The sequence below is a fragment of the Zootermopsis nevadensis genome, unplaced genomic scaffold, assembly GCF_977971745.1.
Source record: "Zootermopsis nevadensis isolate Lab colony 2312 unplaced genomic scaffold, Znev_1.0 Znev_ptg000029l, whole genome shotgun sequence".
In the NCBI taxonomy this organism is placed as follows: domain Eukaryota; kingdom Metazoa; phylum Arthropoda; class Insecta; order Blattodea; family Termopsidae; genus Zootermopsis; species Zootermopsis nevadensis.
In genome coordinates, this window is record NW_028259161.1 from 1597663 (window position 1) to 1619408 (window position 21746).

The 21746-nt window shown below is 41.5% G+C and overlaps 1 protein-coding gene across 3 annotated transcripts in view; it reads right to left on the bottom strand.

Annotated features, from left to right (window-relative positions):
* Nucleotides 1–315: 315 nt before the first annotated feature.
* The window catches only part of LOC110840773 (ataxin-10), a 36832-nt gene continuing 15401 nt past the window's right edge, over nt 316–21746 (bottom strand). Inside the window, exons 6-7 of one of the 3 annotated variants that reach the window (XM_087358319.1) lie at nt 14409–14471; nt 316–389 (exon numbers count right to left, since the gene is read on the bottom strand). In XM_087358319.1, coding sequence (XP_087214445.1) covers nt 14409–14471 — 63 coding nt within the window. In that variant the 3' untranslated portion in view covers nt 316–389. Of the gene's footprint in view, nt 390–5540; nt 5672–7951; nt 8304–14408; nt 14472–21746 lie in introns of those variants that run through there. The other 2 variants (XM_022086039.2, XM_022086031.2) reach the window with 2 other exon arrangements.

Genomic DNA, 21746 nt, shown 5'->3' on the forward strand with positions numbered 1-21746 from the left:
TGTAACTAAAAGGCTCGTACAAAAGGCATCAATGTTCGACAAAGATTCATAGAACGCGGAGATACGTAACTGTTGGGTAGAAGAAACGAATGCACCAAGCATCGCTTGGATAAACACTTCTTGTAAAATTAACCTGACGCCTTCCGACACCAAATGGACGCTTTAAGAAGATGGGCCGTGTAATGTGAACTCAGTTTTATATTGAACAACTAGTGTTGTGTTCCATGCCTACTTCTTCCAAATCAATACTACGAAATCTAAGTCACTCAAGGCATTCATACACAAAATTAACAACAGAAGTGGGATTCTACTCACCGATCCCTGCATGCTCAGCTGTAATGACGTAGGAGGGGGCTGAGCACTTCATAAATCATAACACCACAACGCGCCTGCAAAAGAATAATGAGTATATACGTCTGCCCACAGAACAATTAGCTTCGTACTGTTGATCGATTAAGTATATTGACCAATTAACATCTCCAGTAATTAACGTAACACACATCTCTCAAACTGGAGACGTCCCTTATGCAGTGTTTGCGACTGTCTGTTGAAAACATAAGGCTTGAGGCTGAACACGGTTCTGCTACAGTAGGACTCAACGACTGGCGCAGTTCCTTAACGGAGGTAGGGCTCACCCCTTTTACGTAAATGAGAGAATTGCTCAGCCATGAACAATAAGGACGGACGTACAGAATCGCGGATACCAAAGGGCACGCCAGTTCTTTAAACGCAGAGATACTACAATTACCCAGTAAAACAACATAATAAAATGAGCAAGCAATATTACAGCACGCCATAATTTTTCTTTCCCTCAAACACTATTATAGCGATTAAATCAGGAGCAATTAGTCATTCACACATTTCGTTAGTTAGTTAGTGAACAACAGTCAGAAGAACAATAACCTTGCCAAACCATGCAACTGAGTACGCTACGTGTGGGCTGGTGTTACGATTCCACGCACTGTATCTAGCAGAAGGGCGGCTAATTCCCTTCTAAACAAAAATGCGAACCCAACGCGCGCAAGCATGTAACATAACCGCAGCCCCCTTCCCCCCAGTCCCATCGCCCTTCAGTATTCATACACAATCCACATTATTCCGGCATTTCCCATTGGAGATACACAATTTCAGGGAAGGGGTGACGTGCATTTCCCATTGGACCGCTGACAAGTCATCCCCTAGTGTCGGCTGTTTCTTTCCTATGCGTCAGTGCGAGATAATTGAAGCGAATTAGTTGTGCTAGAATGCCACTGAACAATGCTTCGGACGTGGGCATGCTCCATAGGACGCGCCCCGCCACAAGCGATGGGGAATTTAGATATTCAGTTAAATTGAAGGAGTAATTGGTTACAATAAGAAAGAAATTGTGTTCTACGCTGGAGAGACTTGGTGAACGTGAAATTACCATACACGGTCTGCCACAGTCTCGTTTTAAATAACAATGAGAATGTCCTTAGAATGCCCATCCTCAGATAGACTCTTTGGTTGCTTAATGACGCTCTTTCAACTTCATATCTTGTGTAATGTTGAGTGGAAGTTCGGGCCCACAATTATCTCAATTATCTCAGGAACAGATTTGCCCCGATTCATTCATCTTCGATTATATTACTCGCTTTTCGTCCTTAGCAACGCCACTTAGTTCTGTATTTACAAGCTGCACCTCAGCATATGCGAGGCTCGTTCAGCGTCCCGTGCCTCGTTAGAATTATTTACGAGTCCGGGCGTCTTGACGCAACGACCAGGTTGTGACTGGCGTGCGTCGTGTTTCCGCCTTACACGATGTATTTTAGGAACAGAACCATAATCCAAATCTGCGTACTCCTGCATTTAATTTGACTAAAGCCTTTTCTGTAATTTGAACTCTTGTTAGTCAGATGCAGGTAATCAGGTTATAATCCAACACGGACGATCTACAAACTCAACCGTTTATCACAAAGCATTTGAGATAAATACATTATTTAGAATTTCACAAAGTAAAAACAAGACCATTCAAGGTATTGGTATTCAACGACGCTTTTGAAATTCTAACAAAGGAAAACATACCACTACAAACATCACATGACAAACACATTGTCTGCCATATAAAGATTGGTTATGATGTAGTAATAAAAAATAAATTGAAAAATTCCAATGCGCACGACAAAAAAGAAGACAAAGAAGATCAAGGAGAAGACACAGACGAAGTGCAGAAGCAGGCAAGATGGAATCGTCAAAATTAGTGCAACTGAAACTTTCTCTCTCGTTTCATTCCTCCTCAAATAATATTTTGATCTTCGGCGATGAAATCAAATTTTTCTAAAAACTACATAAAAATCCAACAACTTTCCTCGGGGGCTGTTAAATATTTTTATGATTTATTGTGGCGAAAGCCCCCCATATTTAAAAGGACCGCACAGCATGCCTTCAGAAGATCTGTAAACAGCAAACATTCTGTGTAAACTGCTGCCTCGCAAACCTTTGCTTGTTTCTGCTCCCATGGCAACAGAAACGGAACAGACTGGATTTTACGGCTGCAACAATGTAAGAGCGAATGTGGTGTCACACACACACAGAGCCGTAAAACGCTGCGAACTGACCGCGTGGGCAGGACAGAGCCGTGCCAGCATAATTTGTCCAACAGCCGGCCTCAGGATCATCCGAAAAGGATGCGTTCGAAGCTAAGTACTGACGAGTACAAAAACAATAATTTTATTTGGCACATACTTGCAATCAGCTGCATCATCCTACTTTGACTATGTTCAAGAACCGACTCGCCGAGACACGTAGGGGAAAGCTTGTTAAACCCTTTCGCGGGGTGGGGGTGGGGGGTAAGATAATCCTTTGAAATTCCGACGTTCCAAACTGGGGTTCGCGACCTCGGCGTACGGTCAGTGATGTACATGGCAGTTCAACAAATTAAAACACAAATTTTTAACAATTTTAGGAACAACTTCTTTTGGAAAGACATTTCTGGACTGTTTCTTCTTCTTTTCTTTCTTTCTTTCTTTCTTTCTCTCTCTCTCTCTCTCTGCCTCTGCTCCTCACAGCCTCCGAAAGACGGGCTGTCTCAATGTCCATACTTCGGAAACACAAAGCAGTCGCGATAAGCGCTGGGCTGCATTCCTGGCGAGATTCGAGTCAGATCCACGGCGCTGTGTTTTCTGTTGTGCCCCGCGGGGCTCACTGCCACGTCAGGACAAAAGAAGGCAGAGATTGGAGGGAGCCACAACGGACAAGAGATGTAATTACTCCTCAGCTTACGGTCCAGCGCTGCAGGTCGCCAACGGACAAAGTCCAGTCGTCGATGTAGCCCACGGGATACTGAGACCGCAAACACAGCGACCAAGCGACTCAAACCACAGTGTAGGACCCCCTTTAACAGCTGAAAGTCGCTCGGCCAAGGATCCTCCTTTTTTAATGTAAACTCGGGCTTCATTAACGTAATATCCGGCAATGAACTGTAGCATAAACCAGCTTAACCCCAGTCTACACCCTCATGCTATTCCTATAGAATATGTCTTCACAGCAGTTTATCTAGTAAAGATTTCCCAACCTAAATTTACATGCACTTGTATTTTCTATCATGTCACATGTACCACAAACAGAGACCCCTTGATTTATTCGTCCAAACAGTATTTAGTGATGCTCGTAGCCCGAGAAGAATTTATTGTGCTTCTATACAGTGAAAGCTCCAAATCGTAAATTTTCCTCCACCATCCTCTTCGGCCTACTTCCTGCTTTCATCCAAATTTTCTCCTCAGCACTTTTTCCCCAAACACCCTCAACCTATTTATTTTCCATAAAATGAGAGGTCTAATTTGACGCCCATTTAAATGAGACCTGTCGCTACAGAACAACTCGTTTGTAAATGCAAATTACAACGAGCATTTACAAACAATTCAAAAGAAACATAGGAGAAAGTAAGGCAAAGTTCTTTGTGATTAACTAAGTACAAGGCCGTGCAGTCGTATGGAGAGTGGAGGTACAGTTCCACGCATTCCTAACCTCTGCGCCAGATACAATGACAGTGCGCTGCCTCAGAGGTATACGCGCAGACATGTAGACGTTTCCAGCAGAGGAGAATTGTCCTGATTCCCATTAACGTTTTTCCAGCCACAGGTCTTAAAGCTAGTGCACAATTATTTATCATGTTTTAAACTATTATTTCTGATGGAAACACCGAAGCTTCATAATCTGTACTCTTTCCTTCAGTTCATATTATTGTGACTCGTGGCGTAAAGGAATAGATTGTAATGTAATAACAACGGACGACCGTGTTCCATTCGTTTAAAATTGTAGAGAATGTCGTGTGTGCCGATAAAATAATTTCGCATTCGCTCTGACAGATGTCGCTCCAAATTCTCTCGAGTGCATGATGCGGTAATTCTACATCCAATCGCAATTTAAATGAACCTCCATTGCAATTAAATTTCGCGTGTCGAACGTTCCACATCAGAGTTTTCAGTGGAACAATTCTGACTGCAGCGACACTCATCCACGTACATAATTTGTGCTGCGTAACTGAATTAATTTACAAGCGCTAAACGAACGAAATTTGGGATTCTCTTAACTGTGAAGACGACGACGTTGTTGTTCTGGGCTGTTACGCCGTGTAGACTTGCATATCCACACCAACGTCTCGCAGGAACATACTGCCTTCATCTTTAGTGCTGCAGAATTCTCGTGGGTTAATTCCTTCTAAATTTGCAACAAGTATTAAATGACAATTGTTTCAAGTGCTTTTAAAACATCTTGCAGAAAAGCCAGAACAATCCTTTCCGTTCACGAGCTACTGATATTAAGCCCCAAAATCCCTCCGGCAAGTTGCGACAAAACTCTTCTGTCTTGTATTTAAACTCGAGACAGGTATTTCAATATGACTCTGTAACAGGATGAAGGGGAAATGTAAATAAACACAAGGTATATACGCGTAAGACCTTCCGCCGAAATGGATAAAAATTGAGTCAATAAACCAAACACTTTCACCTATTTGATAGACACTTCTCAGCTGCTGTAAATGGCAAATTCAATACCCTCAACACGTCTTATTTTCTGTTGCACAGTTGAACAAAGAGAGTGTCAGGCGAAGTGGCCATCCGTACCTGAACCACAAATCACATTTAAATCGAAACGACAACTCAACACAATAGCGACATAAAATGAGACGATCACAGTTCTAAGAAACTAACAAAGTCTTTCGATTTCTCCTACATCACACCAACAACATCAAACATCAGTCACTTATACGTCTAGTAACCAGGCTCTTGAAGTGTAAATACTGCAGTGTCGGTAAACAATTACAAAAATTGGGGGAGGAGGTGATTTGCCTCGCCACGCCATGAGAATGCAACATTAAAATTAATTGAAATTTCACCTGCCCGATATGTAATAGTTCAGGTTATAAAAGTTTACTAATAGGCGCTACTTCATCACCACACGGTAACATTACTTTCACCGTCTTATATAAAAAGTGTATTTACTTTCTTCCAAAACATGAATCGGAATGCAGCAGGGCGGGATTTCAGTTTTCTTCTTGCTTTATTGGAGGGGATACAGGAAAACAAATGAATAGTAGTGGCCTGCACAAAGCACGGCGCCATGTCCACGACGTCTCGGAAGGTTATAGGGTACACAAAGTCGCGATGAAGTTGTTCGTCCTCAGTGTGACAGTAGGTGACTTCGGCAGTTCTTCCTAACAAACAAAAACAAACAAACAAGAAACCAGTCCATTACCCTTCGTCACCCCGCGTCTGTTCCCTCCGGTTTCAATTGCACGAAGTCGCGACGCATCTGTCTCGTGGTCCATCAGAAGCATCTCAGCAATTACATTGATTTCGACTTGTAACGCTCAACATTATGTCGGTCCATATTTGTAGAGGGGGCGTGGTCAAAGTTTATAATCATCATGTCAATCAAAGGGGAGACTCGGTAATTACGTCAGCAGGTGTCAACAATAACGAGACCCTCTTCAAAATAGCTTCTTCACGATGCAAACACTGCTCCTGGCTGCTGTGCTCCTTGCGGTATGCAGCTACTAACGAAACAACGAAATGTTTGTTGCGTAAGGGGTACAAACTGAAGAACAGTAGAAGAGCGCGTGGCGCAAGGCACGTGATAGGTGAACGAAAACATGGGAGAAATGAGAATGCACACAAAATTCTGGACAGAAACTCTTGCGGCAAGAGATCACTTCGAAGACCTAGGTGTAGATGAAGGGATGATATTAAAATTAATTTTCGTTTAGATATAGAGTGTGAGGATGTGGACTGGATACAGGACAAGGTCTAGTACTTGCGAACTCAGTAATCAACCTTCAGGCTAAAATCGTCGGTCAGTATCTACCAGATTACATACAGAAATACCCCAGAAGACTGGCATCTTGATACTCGTCGCCATGAGCACCTGGAATTTCACCAAGGTGTTCATTAGCTTTGTCATCGGACTGCAAGGAGATATGTCTGTCTCAGCAACTCCAATAAAAGAACCTCAAGCCAGTGGCTTATGCAACAAGCACGCAAAGCGTAGTCTCTTGCCAGTGCTGGTTACCAGCCCCCTGCAGACAATCGTCAATACACCGCCACATTATCTGTGTTAAGATAAGTTTATCCTGTTCCCTGGATACAAGAAGAGCCTCACTGTACCGCGTACCGATAATTTTATTCCAGCTACAGCCTAGTGAGGTTTGGCTGTAATTTCTGGCCTGCAGGTGCCATGTGGTATGACGAGACTTTCCGACAAGCTACATTACGTCCGTGAGAAATACTCCAATGTGCACGAGGTTAACAAGCTTTCTTGCCTCCAAACTATCAATCGATCATCTTTAAAGTTGCCTTGCTATATGTGGACTACGTAAAGAAATCAACGTCTATATCTGTTTTACTCTTAACTTAAACATTTAAAAATCAGCTGCACGTTTCAGAGGAAGACTGGCGTAACTCACTTTCCATTACACTTATATTAAAATAACAAGCATTACCTCTAATCCTGCACCATTTACAGCGCTGTGTTTAGGCCTGCACAGTAGGTTTACGGGTTTCATAACCCGCGTAAAAGTACAAAGGTACATTCCACATGAAACAGCCTGTCTGAGCCATAAGTCTAATTTCCAAATGCGTCTCTTCGTGCGTTCGCATCACCAGTGCACCTTTTACCTTCGCCGTGTCTGTCTGTCTGTCCGCCGAAGATCTGTTGATCTGTACAGGGGGCTAAACCGTGCGAACAAGCGTACAGTTTGGGCAAAAATGTCATAAAATTGAGGAATGCGTTTCAGACGTACTTAATTCAAGTAACTCTATGTAACAGAGTCTAAGCAGCTGGCAGCATTTACATAATTAATCACATGTTTCACAAGTTATTTTCAATATTTCTTCTTTGCTCTGTCATAAAAGATGTGTGACACCCTAGTAAATTAACTGACTGCCCTACTAACTTATTAACAAACTAAACTCCGTGGAGCAGAGTCCTTTTGAGAAGCTAACAGTAAGCTCAGGTAGTCAAGAAATTCCCCACCTCTTACGGAGCCTGAAATTCATTACGTACTGTATTCGGAAGAGCCTGCCACCAGTCCTGAGCTAGACTAAACCAATCCGCACCCTCCAACCCTATTTGCCTAAGATCAATTTTTACACTGGATTCATCAACTTCAATATCCAACAAATCCTGGAGGTTCCCAGTTCGAATTCAAGCAGAACGACTGATATCCTCAGTCAAGATCTTTCCTTCTTGTATACGACTCTGGAGCCGAGGACTTACGTCACTGTTCCTTGCAGTCCAATATGTACCAGGAAATGATATAAACGTGAGTAAGTACCTTAGTATTCTTGTACGCATATTTTTATTTTGTAAAACGCTAGTGATACATTCACAAGGGGAGTAATAAAACATGCATCTGATGTGATCTAGGATGAAAAGGAATAGAGACTGCAATGAAGGTGTAAGAAACGAAATCCTGATCACAAGTCACACAACGTACATTCCCACAGACAATGGTTGGATGTAGAACGATACTATAAATGGAATGCCATGGGAAAGCACAAACTGACAACTCGATCAGAGAGCGGTGCAGAAAGAGCGACTTCAGCACGATTTAACAAGTAGGACGGCTGGTCACTGAACAAAGCTGAAGCAACTGAACACCGACGACGTCAGCTACACGAAGAACAGACCGCAAGGTTCCACCTGTGCGATAAATGCGTATATTTGGTGTGGAGGTCGAGTTCCATTCTTTCATCATTTCGCCATAAAGAAAATAACCCACGGAATACTTCGGACGCGGGGCTCGTGGGTCCAACACGTGACGTCGAAGAGAGAAATTCCTCCAAGCACTGCGCACAAAGGTTTATTATCAGTACCCATAACGACGCTGTATCATCTGCATAGGTTACACAATTCAGAATTTGTAGACGAATGAAATGTGGGAAGGTCTGACCAGTTTATAATATTGTTACGTCTCCAGATCAAATTTCGTGTTGGTAGTCTTCGCTGAACGTTGTTCAGCACAGTTAATTTTGGTTTGGCTTTCTTTTTAAATGGAACGTTATCTGCTTTATAAAAGGTGTTCACAGTGAAAACTTAGGAGGTAGTGAACATCTCTCAAATCCTGGGTAAACTACCAAACTACAGTGAGAAAGAAGACCAATGGGGCATACAAAATCCAAAGAACGGATTTGTAGAAAGTGCATGATGTACTGAGTCTACCTTTCCACTCTGTGACAAGGAAAAGGCTCCAAGAGTGATGAAGTTTAAGAATCGCTTCTCACGAAGAACAGCAGAGATGTCTGCGCGACCAAAGACGTGCGTGGGCCAAAGTTACAGCCACAGGTAAGACTAAGGATAAGGCCGGCAAATAAAATGTCACAGCGCAGTCACTCATTAACTCAAATCACTTTTTCCAACTGGTTTAATGACACACACTGTAAACTGTGGAGGTGGCAGACTGCTAATTAGTTCCGAATTGTGACCCCCACGCGGACCACCAACGTAGCAACTCGGCTGTTCGAGGCCTGGCATGTCTGCGTGGATATCGCCAATCCCATCCACAGTTAATAACCCGTGACAATAAAGTCACGAAAAACGGACGGGTATTCAGATGGGAATTCGAAAATACCTTTGAGGAACTTGTAACCACTCGCAAGCCTGTTCACGTCTCAAGTTACAATATGTCACGTGGCCACCTTTTCTATTTCCATGGAGATTCTATGAAACAAAATTTTAAAATCTTTCAAAAGCAAATTTCACACAAAAAAATATTTTCTATTGTTCTCTGTCTTTCACCTGCATGGTTGGCTACCATAAAAGGGTTCATACCGCTGCGACCCCTTAACAAATCTTCATGGCATGGTTCTTTTACACATTCGTAACCTGCTACCACGACATGCAAGAAATTCTGCAGTTGGTTCGAAGTTGTGGAAACAGCAACAACAAATTTCACCGATCTCCGAAGTTCCGTTTGTCAGTGGTTTTCAAACGCTGTCGTGACACGGTCCGTTATTTATAGCGACGCAATGCAAGTTATTGGACTCGCAACAAAGAGAACACGGCAGTAAACACCCGTGCGTGTCAGTCAAGACGGTACACCTATCCTTAACATATAAAACTTAACTTATGTGCTGGCTTAAGCATGGCCTTATAAGACACTCATCTCTTAGCCGTAAATATTCCTGCCACCTGCTACATATGCTACACTGCACAACTCAAATGTGCAAATCTGCATTTAAATTCATCAGGACGCCCATCGTTCGCCGCAACGCACTTTCATCGCAGGTCACGTGTTCAAAGCAAAAACAGACTAACAGCACGGGGCAGCAACCTACTTGAACAGCTGACAGTCGATAAACTAGTCAAAATATTCCCCGTATTTTATGCAGTCCGAAGGTTCACAACTGTGTTTACAAGAGACCGCCATTGGGCATTGTTACAAACCAACAAATCCACACAGATACTCCCATCTACGCCTATGTCCGAAATGGTCACCAGGTTTCACAACAAAAATTTCGTCCCTCCCATGACTAGGTCACGCAAAAACTGGCAGGGTCATTGTAAATAAATGAACACAATCACGAAAGGGCCAATTCCTAGAACTCTTTAGCTCGGATCACGGCGCACAAACACAGTAGTGACCAATCAGGCTCGTATTACAGTGAACGTACCTTGTTACAATCTTGGAGAGGTTATCGGTTCTCCTGATTTATGCTAGTTACGGGATATTACCTCCAATTACGCAAGGGGGGGGGCCCTCCTTCCATATGCTAACCCACTCACAATCCCTCACTTTCGTCGCTATTATCAATTTGCAAGCACTGCATAATCTTTGCCCAGTCGAAGTGGCTTCTAACAGTTACGCACGTGTTATTTTCACATTTATTTCGAGCACAATTTTTTTTTTCAAGCTGAAGTTAACCGTTAAAGAAATAAAGTACATTATTACAACATAATTGTCAAGAAACATATATATTTCTACATTTTAAATGGGATTTACGAGACAATGTAGAATGTTTAACACGTAACTGCTTGTTATTTAAATGATATTTAATTTCCCCTGTTGTGCTGTCATTAGAAATGTCATGTGACCATCACGTGACTCATTAACACCACGGAAGTACTACAGCGAAGAGGACGGGTGGTACCTGACGACTGGGCGGTCTTCAGTAGTCCACAAACTGGCATTGCAGGTTCGAATCCTGTTCATACGTTTTCCGTTTCTCCGCTCTTTTTTTAAAGTTGTGATCTGAACGTAGTTTTCTCACACATCTGAAGCCAAGCCTTGGTACAGAGGTTTACAAGCATTTCCGTTGTGACTGTACTGTTCACTTACTGGCAAAGCCAGAGTCTAGATACATCAATCATTCTGCCAACGAAGGCTAATTTTTTAAATGGCTCTGGTGATTAAAAGAGAAAGAATTGCTACAAGTGGATGTTCAGCTGTATTTACGTTACTTGATGGACGTGCCGAGACGTGCATAATAAATTATCCGTATCACCAAGTTCGTCACGTGATAGGCCACAAATTGCTCAACCACGGCGTTTCATTACGGCTGTAATAAGCAAAATGACTCTGGGCGCCGTACGGTAAGTGGACAATGACCATTTGTCTTTATTCACGCTCTATTCAAGGGCGTTGTATCAACTGTTGAGTCTACTACCTTCCTTCATATTGACGACTGTAAAAATCGTAGAACGCTTAACTTCAATCAGTTATAAACTCCAACACTGTAATATCAGGGCTGAGCTCTCTCAAATGTAAACTCGCTCAAAGGTACTTGTAACAATGTCTGTAACTCAACAAACGTCACATCTACCATCCCGGAATTGTAGAATGTTCTAGAAACAAAGAAACAACTAACCCTATTGTTCATGACCGCTAACATCAAATCCGCAATTAAAACACGACTTGGAGTCAGTTCCACTACACGATGTTTTAACAAGCCATAAACTTCACACGTCCAAATAAATTATTGTTTAAAAGCTTTTTTTTCATGCAGTAGATGTGACGCTACGTACGAATTATTTTTTCTTTATCATTGATCGATAATCAACGCGGGATCTGTATTTTATATAATTGCGGGCTACAAACTTTTGTACGTAGAACAGGCTCTTTAAACAGCATCAGGCCACGTCTCACAACTTTTAGTGCAGACCCCAAACCATAAAAATGAGATGAATATTTCCTGGAAAGCCAGGGGCAACGTTCCCCACTGACACCACTTCTTACCCTTTCCGCAAATTATCTTAGCTTTCAAAACATGCTAAAACCTTGGCACGGAATAATTAATATCCTTGTCGGACAGAATTAATTAGAGACGTCGTGACGATGAAAGTTCTACCATAATTAACACCTCCACTGTAAGACATTCAAACGCCATTCGTAATCTGTGGATCTGGAACCATGACCAGATAGACTATCACATACGGTTGTCTCAAATGTATTTTCTCAACACAAGTTTAACGAATCGTCAAAGTGTCCTCCGTGGCCTATGAAGACCTGTGACACTGACACGACAAAATGTGAAATGTAGGCCTATTTAGGATTTGCGTTGATTTAAGCGGTAACTGCCCATTTTGGCAGGCAATGAATGGATGAATGAATGAATGATCTAGCACTGAGGTCATTTGCAGAGGCAGGCACCAGCTGAGGGATGTCACATGTTGCCGGCCCGCAAATGATTCATACCCACCCCAGGAGCGCAATACCAGTCACAGAGGTTGACATGCTCACAGGCCTTGCTATCTGCATGTTCCCCCTCATTATCAGGTGGTTTATTAACTTGTCACATCTATCCACATGCAGTCCAGCTCCTCTGGTCAGAGTAACAACGGCGCAACTACCTGTTTACAAGTATTCCCATCGTCATCAGACCACAGGATTATATTTACAAAGCATGATGACCGAAAGACGGTGGCGTATTCGTGAGGTCGTGGGTTGCAATCTCGGCCCGAATACCGGCTATCTTGACTGATGTTCGTGTTTTCCTCAGTCCCTCCAAGTAAATGCTGGGAGAGTATCTTAAACGTTTAAACCCCAGTGCCAAATCCGTGTACCGTCTGCTTCAACAAACAGCAAAGCTACATTTTTGTAATTCTGCGTAACAGCATAAACAAGTTCATTTCTGTGATGGAGAAGTGCAGTGTTTTCTTTGCGGTGCGGATAAAATTCTTTACGATTATTGAAACAAGCTTCGACTTCAGGGAGTAACATCAGGATACTACGGACTCTTGAGTGTCATCAGCATTCAGGTTGTTATAAAATATTATAAATTTACGGAACCCGAAAGTCTATTTCCCTCTTCACAGAAGTCAGCAATTTTACTCTATCCTGAGCTATACAGACTCATTCCTTAGTTTTATACGATATATTTTGTTATAACCCCAGGCCTTCCACGTCTGCGTGTACCAAATTCCCTTCCGTTGAATTTTTCCTAATAAATTCTGTATGCATTTCTCTCACGTGCGCTACAAGCCTCACCCATCTAAGCTTTCTTGGATTCAGTCAGGTCACCTGAGATGGGTGCTGAAAATGTTATGTGAACCACACAAATTCCGGAGTCCCTCCTCTTGTAATTTTCTGCGTCCTCGTGTAGAGTGGTTGTCTCTGTCCAAGTAAATTTTTATTCAATTGTCTGTCTGAAAATTCTTTCCAACATCTTGTTCTCAGTCTCTGTTAACCGTCTGATACTTTGCCAGCAGTTCGGCCAAATTGCCAATGCGTATTTATCACGCTATGACACAAACAGGTGGAGTTGTATCCTTCTTCCACTTACCCTTTTTACCTCCCTTCTACGCTCACAGTTGTACCACAGTATAATAATCCCTATATAAACCTTGTATGCATAACTTAGATCAGAGTAAAGCCATACTTGAAAGCGGCCTCAAACTCTAATACAAGCAACCCCCACCCTCGACCTGTCCAAACCCACGCACACACTCGCTGATTCAACATGAAACATAAGAAGACAAAGACACTGGAATAGAAAGAAAGAGTAGGCAGTGATCCCAATTTGTGTGCAGGACGCGGGGCAAACGTAGTTAGTTTTGTAGCAAGCCAACACAACTCTTCCCGAAAGTAAACTTGTCCACTTGGTTCGCAGGCAACCAAGGCGATAACACTAGCTCCTGGGAGAATAGCAGCCAGTTCTTGTGCAGGGCAGGAGTAACCTGACACGATGACACGTGAATGTGGAATACATTCAAGGCGTCTTATTACTGTCGAAAGAAAATAATGACTGAGAAGCAAGGCAAATAACCGACAGAACGAGTAGCACATTAAAATATGCCTGGAATTAATACACCGAGTCGGAGAGAGAAATTTGGGAAATAAAATACAAATATTAGTACATAGCTGCGGAGCACTACACAGACACTTTGCTAATATAAAGTCTACGAGCACGCACTTGAAATTGCAGACGTTATCGGTTATATCAGCGGTAAAATACGGCACTGAGACAAGGACGTAGAGTAAAGAGACAATGATAAATATAAGCGGCATAAATGAGAATTTGTAAAACCTACAGGTGGGTGTACGACAACGAGGTTACACAAAAGAAGAATAAGCATTTAAATTCGTAAGGCACTCCTACAAACAACAACAACAACAGCACAGGTTATTACTTCAGGACAGTGCAGAGCAGACGAATGCGTGATAGCAAGTGGCCCGCAAAAGCATGGAGCCAGAAATCTACGGGAAATACTGGGAACGGGGTTTTTAGGTCGGTACAGGCATCAAGTTACCTAAAACTTCCCTATGATTAACTGAGGTAAAGCAGGAGGAGCATGAAGCAACCCGTTCACCTCAGTCTCATGCCGAGGTTAAGAATATGCAGAGCTTCCATTATACGCCTTCTCAGAGTTATACTCAGGCACACGGGCAATTTTGTCTTTCAAAACCAACGACAGACAACATTTGACTAAGGGCAATTTGATAAAATCAAACTCACCTATAGAAGTCCGTGACGCGATGAGGTATCTGCCCGTTTAGGTGTTAATTGTGATACCAGCGCCTGAAACACAAGAAGTAAGAATAGCTTTAAGGCTTCGGGAGATTATTCTTGAGTACAATGAAAAGGAGAGAGAGAGACCTTGGAATGGAACGAATGGGTATACATCGCCCGCCCAAGCCTTGCTAAGAGCATTTCTTACAGACGATGGATTATTAAATTCGTGAATAAGCAGGAAACACATCCATTGGAAGTTGTTCTACTGAAAGACGCCTCAAGAGTCAATGACAAGGCACTACAAACGCCACATATTGCGTCTTTAATTGGGCATGTGTGGGCTGCACACCCCTCCACGTAAAAATTTTATTTTTAAAAAAAACGCACAGGAAGAAAGGCAGAGTGAGCTGTTCACGAATAAGCCACAAGGGGTCAGTTCAATATTCTATCAGAAAGACATATTATTCTGATCAGAGGGCTCTGAATCCTTATAAGCGTTAAGCTGCAATGAATTTGTCACGTGTAGAATTACCGGGTGATTATCAAAACTGAGCAAAGCTGCCAGTCTGAAAGTGAGTTCGCTTTTGACAGGTGTCTAAAGATTTGCTCATAAGGTATTGAAGGACTGCAATAATTATGTTCATTCGAATGTATGCTGACTTGAAACCGCGGGGGGGGGGGGGGGGGGGGTATCTTAGGTGCCAGGCATGGCAGACACTGGGCTTAATTGCACCGCGTATTTCCAATCTCTGTAACTGTGACCAACTTAGGTAACTCGCTTCTTATACAGATATTGCTATTTCTTCACATCTCGTTGCTGATTCACCGTTTGGAGAGCTTAAGCATGTACGAGTGTAGTAATAACAATAGAAATTTATAAAGTTCGCAGTGAAATCGATACTTGTCCCATCGACTACAACATAAACAGAGCCCACGCAACCTGTCCCAGCAAGTGTCATCAGATGTTAGGTGCTGCCAAGTTGTTAGTAACGGAACAAACACAAAACACAGGGCTGGGTTTTGCAGAATCAACAGAACCGGGCGTACAAATGTGCTCAAACACTGCAGAAACATGGAACTATAATCAGTTTACGCAAATACAGAAGAGCCGGACACATTTTTATTCGGGGACTGGTCGCAGGAAAAAAAATGCTAATTTAAAAAGAATGATACTCAGTTTACATTTTATAGATGTAACAATAACATACAAATATAACAATGTTCCGTAATTACATGTCAAAAAGCATATAGGTACAGCGTTCTTCTAAGCCGAAACAGGTTCAGCCGAAACCTGAGTGAAATACACTAATCTACTCTTATATCTCATCAGTTGTCCCAAAACCCTTCGAAGCCAAAGTTCATCTACATAATGTTTAAGAATTCAGTCCGTACCGCAAAGAAAACACAACACGTGTCCATGACAATTGGTTAATGCTACTTAAAGAAGTAACAGCTGTTTATTCTGAGAATCATGTGAAACACATAAATACACTACGATGGCAACCTGCAGAGTCACTGATTGTTAAAGCAGGTGGTATATATAGTCACCACTCTTTCAAGACCTTGTATATTCTTCGTTTAAGTGCCATAAGCTAAGAAAATGTGACTTGCTGCAAGCAGACTTCAGAACTTGTGTCGCACAAAATTTCACACGCTTAGGACAAATGCGTCATTAAGTAGGATTCGAGATTTTTCAATGCGGTTGTAGCGCCGTGTTGTCTGGTAGAAGTTTGCCAATGTTTCAGAGGTCCTTGCTGCCTCCATCATCGGGCGATAAACGCATCGTCGATTATCGCTGTCAAACGAAAAGCTAAATAAAGACTTCACGAAAGAGCAACACAATTGTTTTACATTATACAGAAAAAGAAACTTTCTTCAGAAATCGTACAGGCCTAGTTTTCGAAGATGCATTACCCACACTGACGTAAGGGCCTTACATTTGTTGGCGCCATGAGTTCCCATTTCTAGGGGGCTACTGCGTGTGAGTTGAAGGGCTTTTGCTCTCACACACAACCTGTCAGCCTCACTTGTACGCCCACATAATGGCGCTAATCACTGATCCACGCAGATTGTTGTGTTCCGCGTTATAAATCTGAATAAAATCTCTTGCAAACACACATCACTCCTTGTCCGGAGACAATAGCCATCGGCCTGGATCACGCTTCATCCAACAAGGACAACACAACACAATACCAGCCGCAGTCACTTCTTAAAATAGACTTGTAATTCAATAAACATGTCCCGTTGACAGACATTATTATGTATTTTATGGTTATCAACCAGGGGTTCTCAAACTTTTCAGGCCTGGGGTCGTAATGGATCTTTCTTAAAGACTCGCGATCCGCGGGGTCGTAAACGAGGACATTTCATCGCAGTTCATTAAACGCGCTGTGACTTACTATCACAAACACATGAGAATATTTGCAATTGCTTATGTATTACTTTTATTAAGTATTCGCCAAAGATTAAATACTTAATTTAAGCTGTAATTCTTTTCTTATTATACAGAATGATTCAATATTATACAACGTAGATCTTCGTAACTACTGTTCCTACAGAGTGGGACAAACATGAAGTTACGACGGACGAAATAGGTAATATACACACAATTTTGATTAACAAGCGAGCACTTTGGGAAACAATACAGAGAAGCTAGGAAAACAGTAAAACGGATCATAGGGAAATAGCTTTCGATAATGCGAACTCGATTAAACATACTAAGGATCGATTTCAAAAGTGAGCTTTGTTACTAGGAACACTGCATCTTAAAATTCTCTTACCAGGAAATTATCTTGTTACTCGTACAAACTGCACTACAAATGAACTAAAAGTGTCAGACATTAACAACACACTCTACAGTCTAGTGTTTTGTTTCGTATAAATTTGTACATAATAAAATGTTTTTGAGACAATAGATACAATTTCTATTCCAGCTTCTCGTAAAGGAACGGGGTACATTAAACGGACACGAACAGAATATTCCCGGGATAAATACACATGTACAGTGCACAATACAGTAGTAGTAGTTTCGGAGATGTTTCAAACTCAACCTCATTTTGTATTCATCGTGCAACGAACGTATAATAACGCGTCTACCATTTTGAATGCAAGAACAAAAGATGGGTTTCTTTCAGAAACTCAGACCAACACATCCGGAAGACATGTGATTAGGAACACCATTACTCAATTGCGGCAGGGCGATAAATGCTTAGTCAGTGCTGAATTTGTTCCGGCATACAAAGCAGCGCGCTAAATAAGACAGCCCGTCACCTGACTGCCAAATGCATCTCGTCAAAAGCACGCATCATGAAACCGTCTGCTACAGACATGCAAAGTCGGTAAACAACTTGGCAGATACATTATTATAAGATAGTGAATCAGATCGCTACCTCATCATCCGAAAATCGCTGTCTTTACTTTCAAGCAGTAAATATATACATTAAACAGAAGAGCGAAAACAAAGCAAAACTAGATTTCCGTCTTCTGGGTTGTTTACCAACGTTTCAGAGGTCATACTGCCTCCGTCATCAGGGCGATTCTTAGTATGAAGATATCCGTCTTCTGGGTTATTGCGCTGTGTAGTCTGGTCGATGTTAACCAACGTTTCAGAGGTCATACTGCCTCCGTCATCAGGGCGATTCTTAGTATGAAGATTTCTGTCTTGTGGGTTATTGCGCTGTGTAGTCTGGTCGATGTTAACCAACGTTTCAGAGGTCATACTGCCTCCGTCATCAGGGCGATTCTTAGTATGAAGATTTCTGTCTTCTGGGTTGTTGAGCTGTGTAGTCTGGTCGATGTTAACCAACGTTTCAGAGGTCATACTGCCTCCGTCATTAGAGTATGAAGATTTCTGTCTTCTGGGTTGTTGCGCTGTGTAGTCTGGTTGATGTTAACCAACGTTTCAGAGGTCATACTGCCTCCGTCATCAGGGTGACGGAGGCAGTATGACCTGTGAAACGTTGGTTAACATCGACCAGATTACACTGCGCAACAACCCAGAAGACGGTAATCTTCATACTCACCGCTGTGAAAACCTCAAATCTTACAAAACAAAACTAAATTCAAATAATCGATCTCAACACTTTCTCGGCCTCAAAGCAGACACTGATTTTTTGCTGATAGTGTCCAAAAACCTGCGTAAGCCATTTGCAGCACTGATACCCCTAGCTCAAAAAACCGTCTTAGACCATTTGTCACACATGCAAAGTAGAGAACTATTCGCCTTGTAGGCACACGAATGCCAACGGTGTCAAAGATGGAATGGCAATAATAATTTTTGCATCTGCGGTAGAACAAATATAAACACATATCAAATCTAAAACTTCTTGACGATGGTGAAGAGTCAATTGAATAAAAATTTACTTGGATATTATCCATCGTCTAGTAATAAAACGTAAAAAACGTAAAACGACGTTTCCGAGATGGGGCTCTATCTCCGTCTTCAGGTTCCTACTCAGTTGGGCCCACTAGATAGAGTTAATCCGGAGATAGGGATTAACTCTATCTAGTGGGCCCAACTGAGTAGGAACCTGAAGACGGAGATAGAGCCCCATCTCCGAAACGTCGTTTTACGTTTTTTACGTTTTATTACTAGACGATGGATAATATCCAAGTAAATTTTTATTCAAATATAAACACGTCTATAATGCTACCAAAAATTGTGGGCGGTGTAAGCTGAGGGCTTGAAAACGTGACACAGCAGGCGCTAATGACCACAGAATGTTGTATCGTGGCAGCACTGTGGAGCACCAACACAATAAACTAAAATTCGACTCTCTCAGACGACTGAAGCTTAACAACCCTGTATATTTTCCTATCAACGAAAATGAGCTTCAGTACACGGCTGGTAATGCTAACAGGCATAAATAAGTTCTCAGCTTTATTACTATCCATCACGGCTAATTAAGAAGAAACGCCTGGAAACGAAACGAAACGAAGCCCGAGGTCTCAGCATCACCCAAACAGCAGATGTGGTGATAATGATGAATTCGCTTGTTACTAGAACAACAACAAAAACTGGAAGACCCATCGGCCCAAACCTTCGTGTATTCGTACGACCATAAAACAAAATTTTTAATTAAAATACGAGAAGATAGCCAAAGAAACGGTTCACACCCACTGGAACAGAAAAATACTCGAATGTTTATAGTATTATTTTATTCTGAAGGGAAAGAGAAATCTATAGGGTCCTCATTAAAATGTGTTACTGGCGCTGCGGGCGTATTTAAACTGCCAATGCAAATTAACCTCATTAACAGGAATACGAAGGTATCTACCAATTAGTATTCCACATAGATTACAAACAAGAGTGAAATTAATTTATTTCCAAATGTTTAATTAAGAGATATGAACTATAAAAGTTGATCTCTTATTCATTAGAAATATTTATGTTAAATGTTTTCTTCACTAAACGTCTGAGTAAATAGCTGTGGTCACAGGTGAAAGTTCTTAACACATTCAGAAAAACAAATCTTGTCGTGTGGGCAGAATGAAACTTGTAATGAAGACGACAAATTAGTACTCTGGCTGTTTCCCATCTCAATAATCCAGTCTCATCACTAGACACGGTTTAATAGGCTACTACACCGGGTGACTCAAGAGGAAATACACCATTGCAAGACAGAAAACTTTGCACGAATACACGAGGGAGCAAGCTTCGTGGCTGTCATGTGGACTCCAATGAAGACCGTGTCAGAAGGCATACAGAATTGAGCGGTAGGAAAGCAGGTCTCCTGTCGAGACTCTGCATTGGCCACATGTAAAAGTTGTCAGTGGAACCATGGTTCCGGAGAATTTGACGTAAATACGTCTATACAGAAAGGAAGTTTATATATTGGCTTTATTCTAAAAATTTCCTTTATACATGCTTTACAATTGAGTAAAGTTTGATTAAGACATTGCTTATTTAACTTGAATTAGTAAGGCTTCAGATGGGTCTGTGATAGATGAATGTAATGTAAAGTAATGTAAAGTAAGGTAAGGTAAGGTAAGGTAATATAATGTAATGTAAGGTAATGTAATGTAATGTAGTCTTATGACGTATCTGTGCACGTATATACACCAAGGAAATGTAATGTAATGTAAGGTAAGGTAATGTAATGTAATGTAAGGTAATGTAAGGTAAGGTAAGGTAATGTAAGTTAACTATGTAGGTAACCATTGTTGTTTATTTCTTGATAAACACATGACGTTTCCAAGGTAACATAACAATGAAGTTACACTTTTTCGTTTCCCAGGTAACATAACAATGAAGTTTGACGTTTCCTAGGTAACATAACAATGAAGTTACAAATTTTCTTTTCCCTTTTTCGTTACATTTTTGCCGAATGACAATGACCCTAAAATATAGACGTATTTACGTCAAAAAGGTGCCGACATGTATTTCGGAGATACTCGCTTCTAGACTTGGCCGTGCACAGACTGTCCTGAACAAGTCCCTACAGGCGAATGCTGTACCTAGGAAACTACGGGGCTGTCGGTTGTTCGCGAACTATTCCAGTTCGTTCACCACCTCACCTCAACATGCAGTTGAGGAACTATTACTAAACAGCATAGACTCTACAAACCGCACCGCAGAGCATTCACAGTTTGAATATTTAACCAACTTTTTCGGCGGAAATTATCATTTATATTACTGAATTGCAAGAATCTATGTAACACCTTCTATATTGCATCGAAACCTACAGGATAGTAAGAAATGAAGCACCGACAAACTAACTGACTGTTGTAAATGTGCAAACCAGAGGATGTGGAATTTATTTGTTTGGTTTGAGAGTTAATTTGCATTTAGACTAATAGGCATTGTGATTCGGGATGAAGGACCTTATTCTGTCGTTACAAATGTGCGGGTCTACGAACTTTCTAGGCATCGGGCAACACGTGTAATAAATGACGACCATCCTACAGTAGCCTCAATATCTACGACCTGACAATGCAATGACAAAATAAATATTATATCAATAAATATCTGCGTGCAGTTAAAAAGTCCGTGACACTAGCTCCACAGCCATCATTATTTTTAAATGACAACTTCCATTCAAAGAAGATACAGAACATATTCACATTTCACATAAAATTACTGTATTTAAATTTCTAAATATTTATTTTAAGGTGCCTGATATATCCTGCGTTGAATATTCACGCTCATTTCCAACTAATCAGTCAATAATAATAATAATAATTATAATAATAACAACAACATTAGTAGAAAAGTGACACTGGATGAAATATAGACACTGTAACACTGACCAGATTCAGGCTGAAAGAAAGAAATGGATTTGTCATGTTGACAGAATGCAGGCTACAGATGCAATACAAACTGACTTGAACAAGAAACCGAGG